Source organism: Cricetulus griseus, chromosome 2, assembly GCF_003668045.3.
Source record: "Cricetulus griseus strain 17A/GY chromosome 2, alternate assembly CriGri-PICRH-1.0, whole genome shotgun sequence".
Taxonomy (NCBI): domain Eukaryota; kingdom Metazoa; phylum Chordata; class Mammalia; order Rodentia; family Cricetidae; genus Cricetulus; species Cricetulus griseus.
Window position 1 is genome coordinate 248,600,538 of NC_048595.1, and position 22,114 is coordinate 248,622,651.

The 22,114-nt window shown below is 37.4% G+C and overlaps 1 protein-coding gene across 1 annotated transcript; it reads right to left on the bottom strand.

Annotated features, from left to right (window-relative positions):
• Positions 1 to 379: 379 nt before the first annotated feature.
• Cenpw (centromere protein W) lies at positions 380 to 5,388 on the bottom strand. Its single transcript, XM_027398417.2, has 3 exons — positions 5,143 to 5,388; positions 2,775 to 2,888; positions 380 to 1,556 (listed from the first exon to the last, which is right to left on the bottom strand). The coding sequence occupies exons 1-3, from the start codon at positions 5,260 to 5,262 to the stop codon at positions 1,530 to 1,532; spliced, it is 261 nt and encodes an 86-aa protein (XP_027254218.1). The 5' UTR covers positions 5,263 to 5,388; the 3' UTR covers positions 380 to 1,529.
• Positions 5,389 to 22,114: the final 16,726 nt, after the last annotated feature.

The window sequence follows — 22,114 nt, forward strand, 5'->3', positions numbered from 1 at the left end:
TAGACTTCTAACCAGTAGAACTGACAGAAATAAACTTGCTTATAAGCCTCTTAGTATATGGCAATTTGTAATAGAAGCCCCAATGTAGACAAAAGCCACTGTGCAATGTGTGCAATGCTAATTAAAACTACACACGCCTGTCAGAGCAGCTAAAAATTTACAAAATAAAATAACAAATCCAAATGTTCATTAGAATGCAAATAAAATTACTTTCATACACTATTAGTGAAAATGTAAGATAGTATGATCACCCTAACATTTATTTAGTTTATTTGGTTTTTTTTTTTTAAGTCAAACATATACTTAACATATGACCCATCAATCAAACTTGTAGGTATTTTTTTCCAGAAAAAAATGAAAACTCATACACATTTTAAAATGTTTATAACTATTCATAAAATTTTATTTATAATAATTCCCAAATTAGACATATCAAAATATTCTTCAATAAGCAAACAGCTATACAAAGTATGGTGCATCCAGATCACTCAGCAGTAAACACAATGACTCAGGATATTACACTGAGTGAAAAACAAAACAAAACAACAAAAAACCTTCAAAGGTTACTTCTTTACATGCTCCCATTTATAGAACATTCTCAGTGACAAAACTACAGAGCTGAGAAGAGTTGGTTAGGGTGGTAGTCTGGCAGAGCACACGGTAGCTGGAGAAGTATGAGACAAAATCAAGAAGACCTTTGTGGTACTGAAGGAATTCTATATACTGGCTATAGCAATCACATGAATCTGCACACATGATAAAATAACATGGAGCTACATATATACTATAGCAATTACCAAATTCCTGGTTTTGATATATTACATCATATGTTAAATACAATCACTGCAGAAACTGGTGTAGACTGTATGTTTCCATTAGCTCCTCAACTTCATACACAATCGTAATTATCTCAGAATAAAATTTTAGAAGTAAATATTGAATAATATACAATAAGCTTCTAAAAGACTGCTGTGGGGAAATGTTTTATCTACTAAATCCCATGATTTGAAAAAAGTAGGTAGCTTCAGAACTTGTTTGTCGTTTATAGAGGGAAACAAGTTTATAAAAACTGGCTAATACAATCTTCTAGTTGAGAAAGTTTACTGTCACTATTAGTACAAAACAAAATTAGAAAGAAATGCTTTCAGAATGTGTCAATTATTAACATATTTAAAATGTGCCTAGATTTTAATGTATACTGCTTTCTCTCAGAAATTAAATTCGCTGCAAAATTCTGGCTTAAATCCAAAGACATAAGCTTAAGTCTAAGGGGTATATCTCTTCAAGCTATTCAATAGAGTATGATTTCACTTTTTTTATATACTAAGCAAAATAGCAGAAAGAGAAGAAAACTGAGAAACCATTTAAAATGAATAAAGCATAATTCCTAAAAAAGTAAAATGCACACATTGCTCATATAGTCAGTGTTTTAATAATCCACAATATAAACTGATTCACACAAAAATGCCTTAATGACCTGTTGCCACTTAAATTAATACATCATATAATTCTTAAACAAGTGTTGACTTCTAACCTCTGCTCTTCTTCAGAATTACCTGTAAGAGAGGAAATTCGGATACATATTATACCTATGGAAAATAAATCATAATAACTGCCCTGCAGTGTAAGTGGCCTACAGTTCTAGGTTACAACTCTCAGTGAAGACGAACCCAGCTCTACATTATCAGATCTGGTTTTAGAGTCAATCTCATTCACTACCCTTGCCGATTACAATCAAAGTTTCAAAACTGTTGATTTCAAAATAGGCTTTGGGTTTTGGGTCCCCCCCAAAAAACAAATTAATGATCTAGGGTGTTAAAACAATCTTCTAAAAGAACAAAATAAAACCCATAAAGCAGTATCAAGTAGTATAAATCCATTGTAATGTAAAAGTTTCACAATTAAGCTGGAATTGTATCAGCTAGAGGTCAAGATTAGTCATGTCCACTGAATAAGTTGTTTCATATATAATTTTCAAAACATAAAATATTGCAGAAATGAGACAATGGGAAATATTTAGCTGTAAAAATGCTAGGAGGATGAGGCCTAAATTATCTCCAGGAAACAAATAAAAATAAAACTTTACAAGAATGTAGCAACTATAGTTTAATAAGAAAAATGGCCTCAGGCTTGGGTTGTGTAGTCACTAAGTGCTAAGTCAAACCTGAGTTTGACCCCACATGGTGGAGAGACCAACTGCCAAAAGTTTCCCTGACCTCCATGGGACAAGTGCACACATGTATACATGTACACACACACAAATACACACAGACATTATATACACACACATGGACACATAATAAAGGCAATAAAAAATTAGAAAAAACAAAGGTCTAGATTTAAAACACTCACATATACTTTTCATGCTCTTAGTCATTGCATTGCTTCCAGACTTTTAATAGTCCCATAGTACTTGCTGGGGCATAGACATGCCTTGGTTATCACAAGTTGGTCTGTAACCCAGGCTAGCACTGCTCTGTGCAAAGTGATATTAATATGGGTACTATAAAATCTTGTGCTTAACAAGTTTACAAAATGTTGAACATGTTGTGTATTTTTCCCAAATGCCGTTAAACAAAATTCAACACTCTTCCTTACTGGTACATTTCTCATAATCTTTCCTAACTTTAACTATGGTTCACCTCTTCTTACACTAAGTTAGGCTATAGGTATTTCAAAATAAAAATCTTTAAAAAGTATTTGAATCAGACAAAGATAATAGCCATGGTATATTTTTAAAGTTAACTTGCTTAAAAAGAGAATTTATGTTTTACCTTTGATGCAGCCATTACATGATCCTTTTTGATAACTTCAGATTTATTTTCACAAGCATTTGTCCTGGATTCTTCTGCCAATCGATGTACAAACAGTAAGCAATTCAAATGAATCTTTAAAAGCAAAACACATGTACCATTAAATATATAAATTAAATATATATAAATATATATATATGAATCCCTTTTAATATATATTTGCTATGCATAATATAAATGATGTAATCTTTAGGAAATTACTCAGTGATTCCTCATCCATAGCTTCTTCCACGTGTGTGAGGGCACTACCCACAATCAGTTAAAAAGAATCGTTCACAATTTTATTTCTTTTATTATTTACATGAGTTATCCAGTAATCCAAACAATAACTTGACTCAGAAGATTCAGCACATTGTGCTAACCACAGAGACGACAAAGGGCTCCTGATTCTAATTCCCAGACTAATGGAACAATCATGACATATTATGCTGGGAGACAACATCAACACTGAAACACCACTGGGAATAGTGTTAGCATCTCAGTAACTAAATGGCATGGTATTCAGGAAAAAGAACAAAACTGCTTTAGATGGAATGAACTTTATGGATGATGGGAGAGCAGAAAATTGTAAGCAGAGAAATGAAATCAATTAACAAAGGACTAAAGTCACTGAAGACAACATCACCTGGGAGCAACAAATGGCCAAAGGAACTTCCCTTCTCCCACCACAGTAAAGACTTGCTTTTCAACTCTGCTTCTTTCTCCTGACCTGGAGTATCCCACCACAGAGTCCACATAACCACAGATCACTCCAGGACAGAAAAAGTGGTTTTGGAAGGACACTGACTACTTGAGAAAGGTCTGCCAACCCTTCGCATTAGCAAGTGGTCTCCTGGATATTCCTAGTCAGCGTCAGTGAAAACAGAATAAACCATGGAAACCAAGGGAAACCTAGCTCACTTAATGATACTTTAACCACCACAAGAGTCAGGAGGGGGGAAAAAGAAATACTGCCTTTCCTAATAGAATATGAGAAAGGGAAATACGAACAATTGAAGGTAGTATTATTCTGACCACTACCACTTCTTTAAAGGGGGGGGGGGGGGTTGACGTTAGAGACCAAGAAAGAAAAAAGTTGACAATTTTATAATAGTCTAGAAAAGCAGTGTCTGGCCGGGCGTTGGTGGCGCACGCCCTTAATCCCAGCGCTCGGGAGGCAGAGGCAGGCGGATCTCTGTGAGTTGGAGACCAGCCTGGTCTACAAGAGCTAGTTCCAGGACAGCCTCCAAAGCCACAGAGAAACCCTGCCTCGAAAAACAAACAAACAAACAAACAAGTGTCTGGAGACATGGCTCAGTGGTTAAGAGTATTTGCTGCTCTTCTGGCATACCTGAGTTCTTAGAATCCACTGCCAGGAGGCCCACAACTACCTGTAACTCAACATACAAGGGATCTAACTTCTTTTGGTTTTTGCAGGCACCCACACACATATGACCTTCCCTCCCAAAAACACATAACTAAAAACAATTTTGAATAAATCTTAAAGCAAGGGTGGGAAAACAGCTTTAATCCCGGGCACTGAGAAGCAAAGCCATGTGAATCTCTGAGTTCCAGGCCACCCTGGTCTACACAATGAGTTCCAAGCCAGCCAGCACTACAAAGTGGAGTTCCATTTCAAAGGAAACAGAAACCCTACAAGAAGCCAACAGTCAGAAAAACAGAGGAAAATAACTCCAATTCTACACCTTCATCTGGAAGAGACATGCGTTTTTCAGAACAGAGGAAAAAGCAGTGCTCCTGTGGTTCTAGCTGGTGACATAATGCTCCCAAACTGAATTCATTTAGAGGCAGAAACACGCAGTTGCTTGACTGGGGCCAATTACTGGAAAGCATTTTATTGCAGCTAAGTATGAGTCTGATGAACAACAGTCTTGAAAGGTTAAAAACGTGAACAGTGCTCAATCATCCACCTCGGAAAATGAATCCCCAGCGACGGTGATCACTTTTGAATCGCAGACCTTAGGAGGGGACCTAGCGCAGTAGCGACAGTGAAATGTATTCAGTACCATCACAAAGGAGCTAGGGGAGGCAGGCGGCCCAATCTGAGTGGATATATATAAATAGATATGTCCTTCTCAAGGAAACCCAAGCACGATGCGGGACAAGAACCTCTACAGCGGGAAGCGTTAAGAGGCGGGGCTTCCACTGAAGCGTCCATGCTCTGGTTGACAGCCTTCCCTTAAACAGCTCCGGGTCTTCCTCCCTCGGTCCCGGGGTGCAGGCTCGCTCGCCAGCCTGACAAGGCTGCCGCGCCACAGCTACGGGGCCTGACGAGGCGCCGGCCGGCCCGGGCCCCGTGCTGGCCCCTGGCTCCCCGCGCCGGACTCACCAGGAGGTCGCAGGCCGTCTCCAGGCGGAGGTGCGGCTTCTTCTGCTTGAAGGTGCGCCTGAGGAAGGCGCGCGGCGCCTTGCGCTTGACGCGCCTCGAGACTACGGTGGAGACCGCCATCTCCGGGCTCCCGCGGTCGCCGGACGGCTCGCCTCACGGGGGGCCGAGGAGGAAGCCTCACTCCGGACGACACCGCCGCTTCCCGCTCCAGACCCGAAGGCTGGCCCTCCGTTTGAATCCCGCGCCACTCAGCGCGTTGGCGCACGGCAGTGACGTCGCCGGCAAGCCCCACCCACGCCGCCGGAAGCGCGCGCTGGAGGGAATCCCGGGCGGGAGATGGAGGTGTCCCGGAAGCCCGCGTCTTAAAGAGCTTGGGCTTGCTTCGCCGTCCTGCAGTTAGAGGTCTCTGCGGACCTGGAGTTCCACTGTTGTTTTCATAGGAAGAGTGGGGAATTGGGACATTAGTTGATATGTCCGACAAGAGCTTTATGTGCTAGCCAAGCTCTCCATTTAGCAACTGGATTCCAATGGACTGGAAAGTAAATGAAAGGAGTTCGTGTTTGCTCAGGATTCCTTAAGATCTGGTGCCTTACTCACAAGGTCTGATTTTCTGATATTAAACAGAAAGTAACTTACACTTTTACATAATTGCATTTCGTTTTGCATGAGATTTTTTTTCAATCACATCACGCTTTCTTCACAAATGTCTGCCCCTTGAGACTCCCTTCCTTAACATCCCTATGACTTTCAAATATGCTTTATTTTTTCCTTCATTACAAAAGAATCAGGAGAGGACAAAAGAAACAGAAGAAAAAGAGCCAAAGAAAGGCACAAAAAAGGCATACAGATGCATATTCCAACACACATAAAAACACAGAAGTGGAAAGGTTTCTTTCTTTTTCTTTTTTTAAATACCCTGACAAAACATTATGAAACAACCTACAAAAACGACATTGAGTTCTTGTGTTGTGATCTACTGCCAGATCTGGGGCCTGCCCTTAATAGTGGTTTGTATCCCCATTGAAACAGTGCTTAGAAAAAACTAATTATTTCATTTTCAAGTAATTATCATTTGGAAATGGCTACCAGGTTAGGGATGGGGAGTTGTGACCGCTTCTCAGTGTTGTTAGAGATAGGGAGTTGTGACCACTTCTCCTCTCAGTGCTGGTGCTCCATCAGATGCAAACCTGTACTGGCTCTGTGCATGCTCACAGTCTCTGTGCATTCATACATGTTTTACTTCTGCTGTGTGTCAAAAGCCTTACATCCTTGTTGGCCTCCATCCCCTCTGACTTGTAAAATTTCTGTTTCCTTTTCCTTGAGATTCCCTGCAAATGGAAGGATTTGATGGAGTCACCCCATTTTAGGTCTGAGTGTTCCAAGATCTCTCATACTCTGCACATTGTTTAGCTGTGGGTCTCTGTATTTGTTCCCATCTACCGTAGGAGGAAGCTTCTCTGATGATGACTGAACAAGGCACTGATCTATGAGTATAGCAGATGTCATTAGGAGTTACCTTATGACTATGTTCCTTTAGCAAAACAGTAGTATTTGGTTTTCCTTTAGGTCTCTGACCTGTCTGGTTTTGGGTTCTTTGTCACCCATGCAATGTGGGGATGGGTTATATCTCATCGAGTGGTCCTTAAGTCTATTTAGTTTTTTGTTGGTTACTCCCACAAGCTTTGTCACCATTGCACTAGTACATCTTGCTGGCAGATCATCCTTATAGACGGAAGAGTTTATAGCTGAAATAATGTTTACCTTTCTTCTTAGGTAGTATGCAAAGTATCTTCCAGTACCATGAACACTAGTCTGTAGAGATGAAGGCTCCAGTAAGGCCCAAGCTCAACTCATGTTTAATGAGTTGTGTAGGTGTTATCTTCAGCAATAGTGCTTACCATCAGTTTGTGGAGAGCAACCAATAGACTTTGCAATATCCTGGGTTGTTTGGGGGTTCCCATGGGACATCCTTGGTCAACACTTGATTAGATGTAACCAATTTCCAGAACTGGAGGCTTCATTTGATGATGAGAGATGTTCAGTTGGGTTCAGTCTCTCCTGTTCTTTGAGGATTCCTTTCAGATCATCTTCATTATGTATGTATTAGGAAGCTTCTGCTTTGTTAGGTTTCCATATTACCTGTCAAATGGCCCTTAGTTTTAGTTGTCCCTCCCTAGATTCACTTTTTCTTTTATGTCCCCATTCTTGTTTTAAGGGTCTTAGCCATTTTGACATATAAAAGGCAAGAGGTATAAGTGCTCACAGACAACACTAGAGAAGCCACAATTGTTAGATATGCATGCCTTCTTCAGTGGAAGAAATTGATGCCTGTTCACCTATAAGGCTGGAGTGGATATTGTTTAATAACCTGGGCATCTTTTTGCTGCTCCATGGAACCAACCCTCAATGGAATCCCCCAGACTGCAGTGCATTGTCAATAAAAACCATCCTCATGAAAGAGCTACCATGAACTTTGCAAAAAAGTTTGCTATTCTGCAAAGCTCTCCTTCATAGATCCTTGTCCTGAGGACTGTTTCTCAGTCAATGGAACTCATTCTTGGGGCAAAAGCCACAGTTGTGTTGCAAAAGACACATATTCTGTAAAGAAGTTTTGATGTAGCTATGCCTAATGCCTAATGCTCTGATATAATAACTGTCATGTGAAAACTTTTCTCTAAAGATATCCCATGTTTAAATATATAAAAAGATAAACCACTTGGCATCAGATTCCTGAATTTGGAACCAGTCATACTGAACCAAGTTCTCATTCTTGCCTCTTCATGGATCATTTAACTGCTGGCCATGACACTTTCAGGGATCCCATACTGACAGGTATGAAATGAAATCTCCAAGTAGTTTTGATTTGCATTTCCCTGATGGCTAAGGATGTTGAACATTTCTTTAAGTGCTTCTCAGCTATTCATGTTTTCTTTTTTGAGAATTCTCTGTTTAAATCTGTATCCCATTTTTAAATTGGATTGTTTGTTTTTTCAATGTCCAGTTTTTCAGTTATATATATTTTTTACATATTTCTCTCCAACAGATGTGTCTTTTGAAAATGCTCACTTGGCTCTAATTTCAACCATTGAACTTTAAAGAAAAAGTGGAAGCAATTGGCTAAAATAATTGTTAACACTATTTTCCCATTTTCCTTTGAAACTATAAAAATCAATCTCCAGTGATTTTCCTCTTGTGAAAATTATTTTTAGTAAAACAATCAATTGCTAATTCTTGGGCCTTCCTTACTTGACCAACAAGAAGTGATTATTAGGTTTTATGATTGTTTCCTCCAAGAAGACATTTCCCTTAATTGGTCAGAGTTATCTGTGGGTTTGATTCTTACCTGAGTCTCTCTCTGTCTCCATTTCTGTTTCCTCTTCATCTTCTTTATCTCCAAATCTTATGAAGTCCAAATCGCAGTCCACACAATTCTGTGTTTTATGTATGTCATCTCATCCAGGATAATTTTTTAATGAATCCGCTGGTTTTCTCCTCTGAACTTAAGGCATCTATTCTCAGTTCATAGGAATTTTAGTCCTCTAAAAGTTCTTAGATGTCACATGACAAAATTTAGCTCTTGATCTCCCCCTACACTGCAGCCCTGACCTCCCCCATACTCTCTGCCATCACAGATGATTATACTCCCATCTTTGAAAGTTATTCATGCAAAATCTACTTTGTCTCCTTTTCTTATCACATCTTACATTCAATGCCCCCAAATGGATCAGCCCTGACTAACACTAGCAGACTACTCTCCCACTTGTCCTGCTACTACTCTTGGCCATATCACTTGCATGATTCATGTAGATTATTATATCACACCAAGGCTGAACCTCAACATATTTCTATTCATTTTACACAAAAAGATGATAGTTAAGTCTTATTACATCATTCTTTCTCACAATCTCTTTCCTTAGCCTAAAAAGAGAAAAGAGAAATGAAGTTTCTAGATTGATTTATCTCAACCAAGAAATCATAAGCAATATTATAACAAAAACAAAGAGCAATTTACCCCGGTACAAAATAGACTTGTGAATGAATGAATGAAGGTTAATTTAATATTTTTTCAGGGTTTTTGGAAATATTTTTTCTTTTGTCTTTCTTTATTTTAAATTCAAAACAAACTTCTTTTACATGTCAATCCCAGCTCTCTCCCTCCCCTTCTCCCCTCCCCCCCCCCCGACAAGCCCCCTATCCCATCCCTTTTCTGCTCCCCAGGGAGAGTGAGGCCTTCCATGGAGATCTTCAACATCTGATATCATTTGGAGCAGAGCCTAGACCCTCCCCCTGTGTGTAGGCTGGGAGAGTATCCCGCTATGTGGATTGGGCTCCCAAAGTCCATTTGTGTACTGGGGATAAATACTGATCCACTACCAGAGGCCCCATAGATTAACCAGACCTCCAAACTGACATCTTGATTCAGGGGTTCTGGAACAGACCTATGCTGGTTTCCCAGATATCAGTCTGGGGTCCATGAGCAACCCTTTGTTCAGGTCAGCTGTTTCTGTGGGTTTCTCCAGCCTGGTCTTGACCCCTTTGCTCATCACTCCTCCCTCTCTGCAACTGGATTCCAGAGTTCAGCTCAGTTTTTAGCTGTGGGTGTCTGCTTCTTCTTCCATAAGCTACTTGATGAAAGCTCTAGGATGGCATATAAGCTCGTCATAAATCTCATTATGGGAGAAGGGCTTTTAAGGTACCCCTCCTCTATTGTTTAGATTGTTAGTTGGGGTCAACCTTGTAGATCTCTGGATATTTCCCTAGTGCCATATTTCTCTTTGAGCCTATAAGGGCTCTCTTTATTGTGATATCTATTTCTTGCTCTCCTCTATTCTTCCCCCTGACTCCATCTTCCTGTTCTCTCCAGTCCTCCTCTCCCCTACTTTTCTCCCCATCTCTTTCTTCTAACTCCCTGCCCCTCCCCTATGCTCCTTATTAGATCAGGAGATCTTGTCCCTTTCCCCTTGTCCAGGGGACCATGTATGTCTCTCTTAGGTTCTTCCTTGTTTCCTAGCTTCTCTATGGATTTGGGCTGCTACTGCTTTGCTCTAGGTCTAAAATCCATATACGAGTGGGTACATACCATTTTTGTCTTTTTGTGATTGGGTTACCTCACTCAGGATGGTTTCTTCTAGTTCGATCCATTTGCCTGCGAATTTCAAGATTCCATTGCCCCCCCCCGCCGCCCCCACCCCAACCCCCCCCCGCCCCGATGAGTAGTAATCCATTGTGTAAATGCACATTTTCTCTATCCATTCTTCAGTTGAGGGGCATCTAGGATGCTTCCAGGTTCTGGCTAATGCTGCTATGAACATGGTTTAACAGATGTCCCTTGTTGTAAGAATGTGCATCTTTTGGGTATATGCCTAAGAATGGAGTTGCTGGATCTTGTGGTAAAATGATTCCCATTTTCCCGAGGAACTGCATACTGATTTCCAAAGTGGCTGTATGAGTTAGCACTCCCACCAGCAGTGGAGAAGTGTTCCCCTTTGTCTACATCCTCTCCAGCATAAACTATCATTGGTGTGTAGGGAGACAGTAACCATGCCTCCTAAGGGCTGGCTACAGGTGTGTTCAACCATGCCCATCAGTGCATGTCAAGGTGGCATGGATAAAGGGTTAAAGGGATAGTCAAGGCACATGGTGGCTCTCTTTTGTCTGCTGCTTCGGCTCACTCTGGTTTCTTATTGGTTGGCATTTACTTATTAAAGATATCTGGACCATTACAGGCTATGTATTAGTTATTCATCGTATTATTGGTGTTTTGATTTTAGCCATTTTGACAGGAGTAAGATGGTGTCTCAGAGCTGTTTTGATTTGCATTTCTCTGATGGATAAGGATGTTGAGCACTTTCTTAAGTGTCTTTCAATCATTTTAGATTCCTCCATTGAGAATTCTCTATTTAGTTCTGTACCACACTTTTTAGTTGGATTATTTGGTGTTTTGGTGACTAGCTTCTGGAGTTCTTTGTATATTTTGGAAATCAGCCCTCTGTCTGATGTGAGATTGGTGAATATCTTTTCCCATTCTGTGGGCTGCCTTTTTGTTTTGTTGCCTGTGTCCTTTGCCTTACAAAATATTCTCAGTTTCAGGAGGTTCCATTCATTAATTGTTGGTCTCCGTGTCTGTGCTACTGGTGTTATGTTGAGGAAGCAGTCACCTGTACCAATTTTTTCCAGCGTACCACCTACTTTCTCTTCTAAGAAGTTCAGCGAGGCTGGATTTATATTAAGGTCTTTCATCCATTTGGAGTTAAGTTTTGTGCATGGTGATAGATATGAATTTATCTGCAGACTTCTACATGTCAGCATCCTGTTATGCCAGGACCATTTGTTGAAGATGCTTTCTTTTTTTCCATTACTAAGGCTAATTAAATATTAAATTAATATTTTTTTCACATTGAAGGAACAGAATTTGTCAATGTTAGCAAAGAAAATGGGAGTGAGGAAAAGTAACTTATTTTGAACAACTTTTAAATAGCTACTATTTTTGTATTATTGGAAAGCATTAGGTTGGTGATTATTTATTTCTTCATTCTTTAAGCTATAGGTGATTGATTGGTACAAGGCTATCAGGAATGAATTATCAATAATCAGTAAGTCATCTGAAGTCCCAGGACTGTAAACTGGGATCTTGTTAGCATGCTTTGTTGTTGCTGCTGTTGTTGTTAGCTTGGAATATTGACAAAGGATTTATCATCTACAGCCTACAAGTTTATATAAAGCAGCACACAGTTAAACCAACATCATGAAAAACACTATTTCAGTTTTAGAAAATGAGATGCCCATTTTTGACTTTTAACACAACATTCTTTACATGAAGGTTAAAGACTGGGAGATCTGTCTGTGAAGGAAAATACTGCCTGCCAAATGTGATTTCTAAGGCTCATAGAAAAGTTCTGTTCTTGTCCTCTAAGCTGGCTGCAGCTATCTTAACTTCTATTTCCACACCTGTGAGGCCAAATCTGTCCCAACTCCAAATGCATATACTTAAGGGCTGGAGAGATGGCTCAGAGGTTAAGAGTACTGACTGCTCTTCCAGAGGTACTGAATCCAATTCCCAGCAACGACATGGTGGCTCACCCCAAATACATACATTTAATACATACTCATAATATATCTCTTATATTATTTCTCAAGACTGAACAAACTGCCCACCTATATTAGCTTCCTTGATATCTGATACTTTAAAAGCTTATAACTCTCCAAAATGAATCACTGAAACCTGATCCTCATGCTATGGGAGACAGTGATAAACATGGATATAATGGTGTGCACCTACAAATCTGGGAGGAAAGATTTAAAAAATGCACTCCTTTTAAAGTAATGGAAATGTGAATAATTCTGAAAATTATTTTCAGTCCTGTCCACATTTTCTTTAATAGTCATACTTTTTAAAAAATTGAGATACTATATATTTTTGGTTAATTGGTGCCATATGTAGTTTTAAATGATTTCTGATTATACTGAAAATGTTTTTAGGAAAATTATTTGCATCAAGAAATAAAAATAATATTTTCACTACTTGCTGTTTTTTTAGAAAGTATTTGTTTTTGCTTTATATAAATTGTTACAATGATGCTCACATGTGGTGGAATATGTTACCAAAAATGTAGCCCTTGTAAATTTAACTTTTCAGATCAAATTAATAAAATGAATGACTTTGACAATTGTTCCTGGTGTGCTGTTTTTTACATTAGTGGAATATTATACAAATGGATATTAAAAATCAAGAGTATTTAGTTCTTTAGGTTACAATGGGTTGAGGCCAATTTTTAAAATTCAGGCATTAAAAATTATGTTGATTGGAATCTTCCAGAAACAATGCAGTTGCCAAGATTTTTAAACTTTCTATGTCTGTTTTGGTTTTATTTATTTTTGAAATACAGAGTTTCACAAAATTTTGGATACTGCACCTTCACTTTTTAGCAGCCCAATTGTTTGTAAGACAAATTGTTCCAGAAGCTTTGAGAAGTTCACCTTACTTGTGTGGCCTCTTAGTTAATATTCATAGTTCAAACTGATTCCCTCTGCCAAAGGCAGCTCCTCTTATCTTCCTCTGCCTAAATATCCCATTTTCCAGAGTAGAAATAAAATGCTTACATGAGGAAACAAATCTGTTTTCCAATGTTGATGAAAGATACTGGCTTTGAAACAAATCTCTGTTAAGATTGCCAGGAACCATGGTATTTTTTTCTGCATTTTCCTTCATCAACAGATGCCTTTGAAATAGAAAAAATAATCCGAAAGAAGTGGACATTGCTAAGAAATATTAGGTAGAGCATGTCAAAGGTCACAGAGTGAAAGACCTTGTCAAAAATTTTTCTGCTGCATTTTCTCAGCAGTGTATCCAAGTTAAGGCTGATGGCTGCTGGAGCAGAATCGGAAAGAGAGAAGGGCAAGAGAAAAACAAAATATCTCTGGGCTATAAAGTGGCGGGTTCATAATAAGTCAGCACAGATTATTTAAACAACTAATAAACCATCACGCTTTAGTGACTCGGACAGTTTTCAAATTGCTGCTCCCATCTATAGATTCATTTCTAAGCATTCCATGTGCAACTTGAATGACATCAGTTAGATAGCTGCCCAGAAAAGAATAAACTAACCATTTCTTGAAGTATGGGTTTTTTTCCCTCTTTTATATCTATTATAATTTTCAGAGGTATGGAAGCAAAGAAGTTTTAAAGATTGGGAAGAAAACTAAAATATGTTATTATTCAACAACTTTAACTGGAGAGTGACAGGGGAAGGAAAACTGGTATGTAGTGAATGGAAATCCCTCCCCTCGTCTACGAGAAACTTCCCTGTCTCCATCAGGCACAGAGATGGGGACAGAGAGAGTCAATGAAGTGGCAGTTTGCAGGATGGTTTCTCTAAACTGAGAACAATGTCTAAAAGAGGAAAAAGAGTCAGTCCATATGATACATTTGAGGAGAAAAAAATAAAGCTAAATGGAGCTGACAAAACATCAAATCTGGCTCGTTTAATGAATTCACAATTATTAAACTATTGAGACATGTCTTAATAATTATGAATGTTTGTCACATGTCAGAAACTGATCTATACATGAAAAGCATGGCACTTATCCATTCCTGGACTGTAGTAATGCATACACACACACACACACACACACACACACACACACACACACACACACACACACACACACTCACACTCACACTCTCTCTCTCTCACTCACACACACACACACACACAGACACACACACTCACACTCACACTCACACACACACACACACACACACACACACACACACACACACACACACACACACACACACACACACCCCTTCCTTTTATCTTCTGTATAACTACGGTGATAGAATTATTCCTGTTTTACAGAAAAGGAAGGATATACCAAGATGTAAATTTTCAAGTCACACATTTAGTATAAAACTCACTTGAGGTTTCATTGCCCCCAAAATTGGGACCATCATAAAAGATCCAGTTAAGTAAATATGGCCTCTTTATAGAACACAATGTGCTCAGTTATAAATAAGGATTCATTCCCCAGATAGAAATGAATAAAAGCGTGGCAGGTGAAAAGACACAATTAATTGTGTTGAAATAAATTTTATAGGAAATAGAAGAGAAATCACATGATGTGAATAAAAGGGTGTTAATGTTGAAGGAAATCTTTCACTAATTTCCTATTTACCTAACATTCTATATTATTTCCCAATTGAGCAATGCACTTACAATAAAACGGAGGAAAGAAAACCAGTTTTTAAATCAGACAAGTGGTTTGTGTTTAATAATTGGCTTTCAGTATTTTTATGTTGAGATGCAACAGTAGCAATGATAAAATCCCCTGACGCTATTGAGGACTGTTTTTCACATGGACACACCCTTCATCTTGGTCCCCATGAGAACATCTGACAACGTCAGCAAGCACGAAGAGCAGGGCAAGGAGGTGCATGACCCCTTCCCATAAAGCTGGTACCTAAAAGGTCCATGTTTCACATCACTGTCTTTCCATTGGCTAAATTCTGGTACACCACACTAAGATGTTAAGTGAGGTAGAAAATGCCTTGTAAATTCCAGCTAAAAACCAAGAAATGTGTAATAATAACAGTCTGCGTCACATGAGACTTTACTGGAATTCTATATTAATAAGAGATTAAAATGGATTTTGTTGGAGTCTAGGTAGCATCCTCTAATCTATGACTATTAGGCAAGAGGTTTAATCCCTAAACATGAGCTATGGGCTCTAAAGTAAAGGGAATCCCCAATACTGTGACCTTAATGTATACTTCCCATATTCTGTGACCTCCAAATGTCAGCCCCCTTCCCATCTCAACAGGGAGTAATCATTAAATGGACTTCAAATCTATAGCATTATATATGACACATAGGCAATTGTGCATATCAAATGCAACATTGTGATGTGGAATTATGTCCCCTAAGACAGTGCCTATTAAAGATTATCATTAAATATTATTATTGATTATTTAATCATTACCATTTATCACAACATAAAGACTTGTTTTAAAAGAAAACCTGCACTGGGCTGCAGAGCTGATGGTGACGGCAGTCACCCATGCTGGTCTCTCAGTGCCTGCTATCACTGTCTGTCCACACACTTACATCGCCAATGTTAGAGAAAATATGAAGAAATTAAGAATCAGCAGACCATCAGAGAAATAGAAACATTTAAAACAATTCCCTAGGAATATTGGATAAAATAATGATATACTATAGAATACAAGATAAACACATCTGCATTCTTCAAATGAAAAGGCAACATAGCATGAAGCTAACTATATTTTTCAAAAGCCAAACAAAACAGCTATAAAATTTAAGAGTATTTGAAATGAAACAATTAGCAAACCAAGACCATAGAATCCTCAGAATATTGAATTGAAAACTTAAGAAATCATATAAAAGATGAAAGAAAATTTTGGTGGATTTGCACTTATTTTAGTATGTCAAATAACTTCAATTTTTAAGACTCACTCAAAAGTTATTGAGTTGTTAAGTTTATGGTTTGCACAAAATGTGCAGTTAAATCAGAGAAAATTAGTAGAAAACCAATTGTGTACACAGATAATTTCCCCAGAGCACAATGACCTACTTATATTGACAGTCAAAATTTAAATAGTATTTTCAAATGACGATTAATAATTAGATTATCTGTAAGAAATTTCAGTGCAATTTTCTGCATTTTGATCTTAACAGCCATAAAGAGTCACATATATTTTTTTTCATTTTCTCAAGTCCTTTAAAAACTAAATCATTTTTGCTTTGCTTTCCTGTTTATTTCTCTTATTAAAGATACTCCAATTAGCATTCAAAGTATTAGGTTTCATTACAGCATTTCAAAACATTTGTTTCTGTTGGTTCTCTTCTACTACCTCCCACCCCTCCTCCTTTGTACCCTTCCATTCCCAGCAGCCTTCTCCTCACTTCCAAATCACACATTACTGCCCTCTCCCCTTCCTCGACACCTCCCACCCTCATTGTTCTTTTGTGGGTTCACAGCCTGCACACATGTACAAACACACACACACACACACACACACACACACACACACACACACACACACACGAAAAGCCAGCATCCACATATGAGATAATAGGTGGTATTTGTCTTTCTAAGTCTAGATTATTTTATGTAATGTAAAGCTTCCCAAGTCTATCCATTTTCTTGTGTGTTCTCAGTATCTATTCATCTGCTGATGGACAGCCAGCCAGGCTGATTGCATTGCTTTCCTATTGTGAGTAGGACAACAATACCCACAAATGTGTAGATACAGCTACAGTAGGATTTGGAGTGCTTTGGGTATCTATGCCCAGGAATGGTACTGCTGGGTCACATGGTAGTTCTATTTTTAAGGTTTTTAGAAATCTCCATACTGATTTCCATAATGATGACTCTCTTGGAGTCCTGTTCAGAAGCACTTTCCCTAAGATTTCCTCTAACCCTTTCAGCATTTTAGTTTTTAAAATAAGGTCTTTGATATACTTAATTGGCTTTGGTGGGAGATGTCAAGTATGATAAATAGCATTCTGCTCCAGATGAAGACCCAGTTTTCCCTGGACCATTTGCCCTGGCTACCTGTTTAGGCCTTCCGAAGTAGACTTGAAAGCCTTGTTAAATATTAATTACCCATATTTGTGTGGGTTTGTTTCTGAAGTTCTTTCTCTGTTCTATTGGTCTGAATGTCTGAATGTGCCAGTATTTGTCAGAGTTTGGGGTCAGGTATTGTTAGCTTTGTTCTTTTTACTTAAGATTGCTTTAGATATTAGTGATCTTTCATGTTTCTGTGCAAATTATCAATTGGTTTTCCAAATTCTGTGTTGAAAGACATTTTGATTTCTATTGGGTTTGCATTAAACCTACAAATTGCCTTTTGTAATGTAGCTATTTGCATAATATTGGTTCTTCCAATCCATGAGTGGATTGGAAACATCTTGCCAAGCTCTTGCCAACATCTAGTGTCTTCTTTGATTTCTTTTTTCAGGATCTTAAGGTTTTCATTGTAGACATCTTTCACTTCTTTGGTTTAAAGGATACATTACTTTTCTTGTCATTTCTCTCTGAGTTCATTATCAGTATTATGAAAGCCAGAAGTTTTCTAGGTTGACTCTGTATTCTGCAACCTAACAGAAGTGTTTGTTGTATCTAAAGAGTTCTGTGGAAAGTTTATAGGATCCCTTAAACCTGAAAGCATGTTCAAATGGTGACAGCTTGATTTTTTCTTTACTAGTTTTTTATCCATCTTGTATCTGTCTGTTAGTGCTTAGTTTAAGACTCTAAGTGTTGGGTAAGATAAAGGAGCGTGTGGTACTATTGTCCATATAGGATTTTAGAGGAAACAATCTACTCCTCCCTATTTACTATGCCATTAAATGTATGCTTGTTATGCACAGACCCTCGATTCCATCTACTCCTCATATGTCCCGGACTTTTAACATGGAGGAATGTTGAACATTGTCAAATTCTTTCCATCATCTACTGAGATTGCCCTTTCTTAAGTTGATGTGTATGCTGCATTACATTATATGATTTGTATATGGTGATGATCGTCTCTGGACTAAAGTCCATTTGGTCATGATGAATGGTCTTCTTAATGTATTTTTAAAATTATATTTGAATTCTATTTAGGAATTTTACATCTATGTTCATTAAAGAAATTGATCTCTAATTTTGTTGATGTTGCTGTTGTTTTATTTATCCAGGGTAACAATAATGGCTTAAGAGAATGAATTTGTAATGTTCAATTTGTCTGGAATACTCTGGTAAGTGTTGATATTAGACCTCCTTAAAAGTTTGATAAAATCTAGCAGAATCTATCTGCTCTGAGAGTTCTCTTTATGGAGAGACATTTAATTACTTCTTTAATCTCATTCATTTTTTGTGGATCTGTTTAAATTATCTGTAGCTTCTGGCTTTAACCAGTCATATACATTTAGAAATGGATCCATTTCATCTATCTTTTCTAGCATTTTGGAATGTACATTTTGTTCCCTCATGTACTTCTGAATTTGGAGTGTGACATATTAGTCATTCTCTTTTGTCATGAAATTTGTAATTTTATGTTCTCTTTTCCTTTTTGTTCATTTGCCTATGAATTTGTCAATTTTACTTAACTTTTAAAAGAAGCAACTGTTTCATTGGCTCTGTATATCGTGATTTTAGTCTCTTTCATAATAGGATTGAAGAAAGGCATTTTCTTCAGTACCTCAGTTACTGTTACGACATAAAGAAATATCTTACTAAAAGTATAGTGAGAAGACTTTAGTTCCTTCTTAGAAGAAACAGTTGCTTATAAAACGTAACATTTCAGCCAGCAGTTTAAAAAGACCAAGAAACAGAAGTATAAATATAAAAGCAATTTCTTCACATTAAATGTGTAAATAAAATTTACTATGGTAGACACATAAAATTGAATGAATCCAGAGAGACTGGTTTTGACACCTAGCAAAGAAGTATAACTACAAAATTAGCATTCACTGTGTGATGTAGCTTAATATGTATAGCCCATATTTAGGCTATTTTATTAAAGTAGTATGCTCTCTAGAATAAGCAAAGATGTGGGTTGGTTTCTTGTCTTTCTGGGTTTTTTTTTGTTCTCAAGCAGGTACTCTCAGGAAACAAATAGAAGGCATGTTGTTCTATTTAGGTAAATGTTAGCAATCACAGCTGCCTTGGTAATTCAGTTATGCAGCATAGACATTGTAAACTACTTGAAAAGAAACCATCTGGTTTGCACTTGTAAAACTGAAACCAATTAAAACATTTAAATGACATTTTGTTTTTCATTTCAATCTGTAAAAATATATTTTGCAAGTCCCAATTAGTGGTTAACTTTTCTGTATTGCTTTTATAATATGAGTCTGACTCAAACACATTTTAATTTCAACAAAGCTGTACCTATAATTGATGCACCAGATCAAGTATACAAAAACTTAATAGGTAGATATAAATAGGATAGTACACAAGTTCTGTGTGAGTTTGGCTGATAAAATACAAAAGGATACTGATCCTTTGGTAAGCATTAGTTAGTCAGGTATATCAGCAAACTCTGAAAACTGACTATACCCTGAGAAAAATCTAAAGAATTGTGATCAGAAAGAATCCTTATTATTCACATACATTCCTCTTAACATTCCTAAAACAATATGAACTCTTCTCTTGATACTCAGTACAGAACAGGCAGCTCTGTGATAGCTATCTCACACCTAGATGATGGAAGGCTTGGTAAGCACTCTGGATTGGAAAGCTTCCAGCGTCTACACACATAACCAACGTATGTAGCACTCTCCAATGTTAGACTCCTTCTACACATTCAGCTCAAAGGTTAATGTGACCATAGAGGGGATAGGGAACACTTTTTCCATCTCTTTCTCCTAGAATTCTCAAATCTATGACTCTACACATCAGAAAAACATGTAAGAGAGATAGGCAGAGGCAGGGAAATTCTACTCCATTGCCCTGATTTAAGTTGTTTCTCTTTCTCAAGGCCAGGCACATGTTGAGAGACAGAACTTTCTCTTCTGAAGAAAGTTTGTGTTGTTTTAAGGCTCTACTCCACCACCCTCTTATTGCATATGGTATGTGTTCTCTGAACTCTATTTCTCTTGAATGCACCAAACTTTAGTACATGCTTACAGAAGTAAGTTCTCTTCCTCTGTAACAGGGATCTTGTCATCCATCTCTAGCCTCTCCTTGGGGATTGATGATGATTATTATAAACCATGTCGCTAATATTTTTTTAAAAAAATGACAATGCTTTTTCTTAAGCTAGTATAACCAGGACACACTTGAGAATCTTTGACCACATCACAGGTAGGTCAGAAAATAGATCCCAATAGAAGACTCTCTGTACTTATCTCAACCACTTGCCCTCTGAGCGTCATGAATGTTCTGTATTCTTTCCATAGGCCATAGTTCAGTCTTCCTACATAATCCAGACTATGTAAATGCCTAACTTTGTTGGAAAAATGTTCTTTACAATTTCTTCTTGTCCTTTCCTTTTTAAAACTTGTGTCTATTCCCAATGAGAGTGTGGATGTTTATGAAGCCCATACATAGGCATTCACTTTGAATTTATCATCTTGTTTTGGCATCATACTTTGCAATTTCCTAATGCATTACATTAAAATATTTCAATAAAGTTTCACATTGCCATAGGGTTTCCATAGTGTTTGAGGTTTTTGAAAATAATCCTTAGCTTGCCTTAATTCTGACTACATGGATGAACACAGAAATGAGTATATGTCCCCAAATTGAATCAGAGATCTTCCACACAGGTTTCCTTCTTCATAGACTTTCTCTTTCCTTGAGAGAGAAATATGCTAAACCTTCTATAAAAAACAAAGCAAAACAAAACATTAAAAATAAGCATAGAGCTTAATTCCCTAGTATAACCATACTTCCTGATACCTTCCTCCAGTGCTCTGCTTCAGTATCTTTCCGAATCTTTCTATAAAGTTAGGTGGGAAAGACATTCTCATCACTTTAATGAAATATTAATAAATATTAATCATTAATTAACTAATAATTTGGATCTTACTTAATTAAGGTAAATATATTATTTAAGAATCTTAAATTGTAAAATCCAAATAAACAAAAGGAAACTCAACCTTAATAGAAACTATAATACTTATAATACTCTATGTAGCTCCAAAGACAAGAAGATATTCCACAATTTAACATTCAAGGAGATTAATTGACAGAAACAACAGAAAAAGAACAAGCATGTATTTTCAATTTGTGATTGTTGTCACATATAAGTAATTTATGATCTTGTTTCTTTTGGGAAGAACAAAAACGAATGTAGTAAGCTCAGTTTAGAATAATTAATCATTAATGAAAACATTGTCTCAATTATGAAATATATATAATGGGAAGATAAAAATAAAATAACTTCAGCACTTGGGAGGCAGAGGCAGGCAGATCTCTGTGAGTTCGAGACCAGCCTGGTCTACAGGAGCTAGTTCCAGGACAGGCTCCAAAGAGAAACCCTGTCTCGAAATAAATAAATAAATAAATAAATTTTCTCAGCAAAAGAAAAACACATGAAGATATATAGGGTATTAATTTTAGAGTATGAAGTTAAAAACTTGACAGTGGGAAGAAAATTTATACATCATACATTATTTTTTAGATCTGTATACTCATGTGGGTATACTTGCATATACGTATGTATACTTTCATTTGTTTATTTTTCATCTTTCAAAAATGAGCTAAAGTAACAAGAGAGTGCATGAAGGCCAATTCAACACTTTGAATAACGCATCTTAAAGTGTCTCCAAAATATTTAGGCCTGCATGTTCATAGAATTGCCTCATGAATAATTTCTCTATCTTTATTTTCTTAAAGATTTTTATATTTCTAGATAGAAAGAATTTGGATAAAATCCCTTTGGTCCCTCAATTCAGAAATATGAGAAACAAAGTTTTGTCATGCAAGATAGTAGCATGCTCCCTTAAACCCAGAAATTGGGAGA

Excerpts from the sequence above, each read along its gene's own strand:
- Cenpw (XM_027398417.2), bottom strand. The coding sequence starts at position 5,262 with ATGGCGGTCTCCACCGTAGTCTCGAGGCGCGTCAAGCGCAAGGCGCCG. Across the intron at positions 2,889-5,142 it reads AGACGGCCTGCGACCTCCTG|ATTCATTTGAATTGCTTACT; the intron begins GTGAGTCCGGCG and ends TTGCTTTTAAAG. Across the intron at positions 1,557-2,774 it reads ATGTAATGGCTGCATCAAAG|GTAATTCTGAAGAAGAGCAG; the intron begins GTAAAACATAAA and ends CCTCTCTTACAG.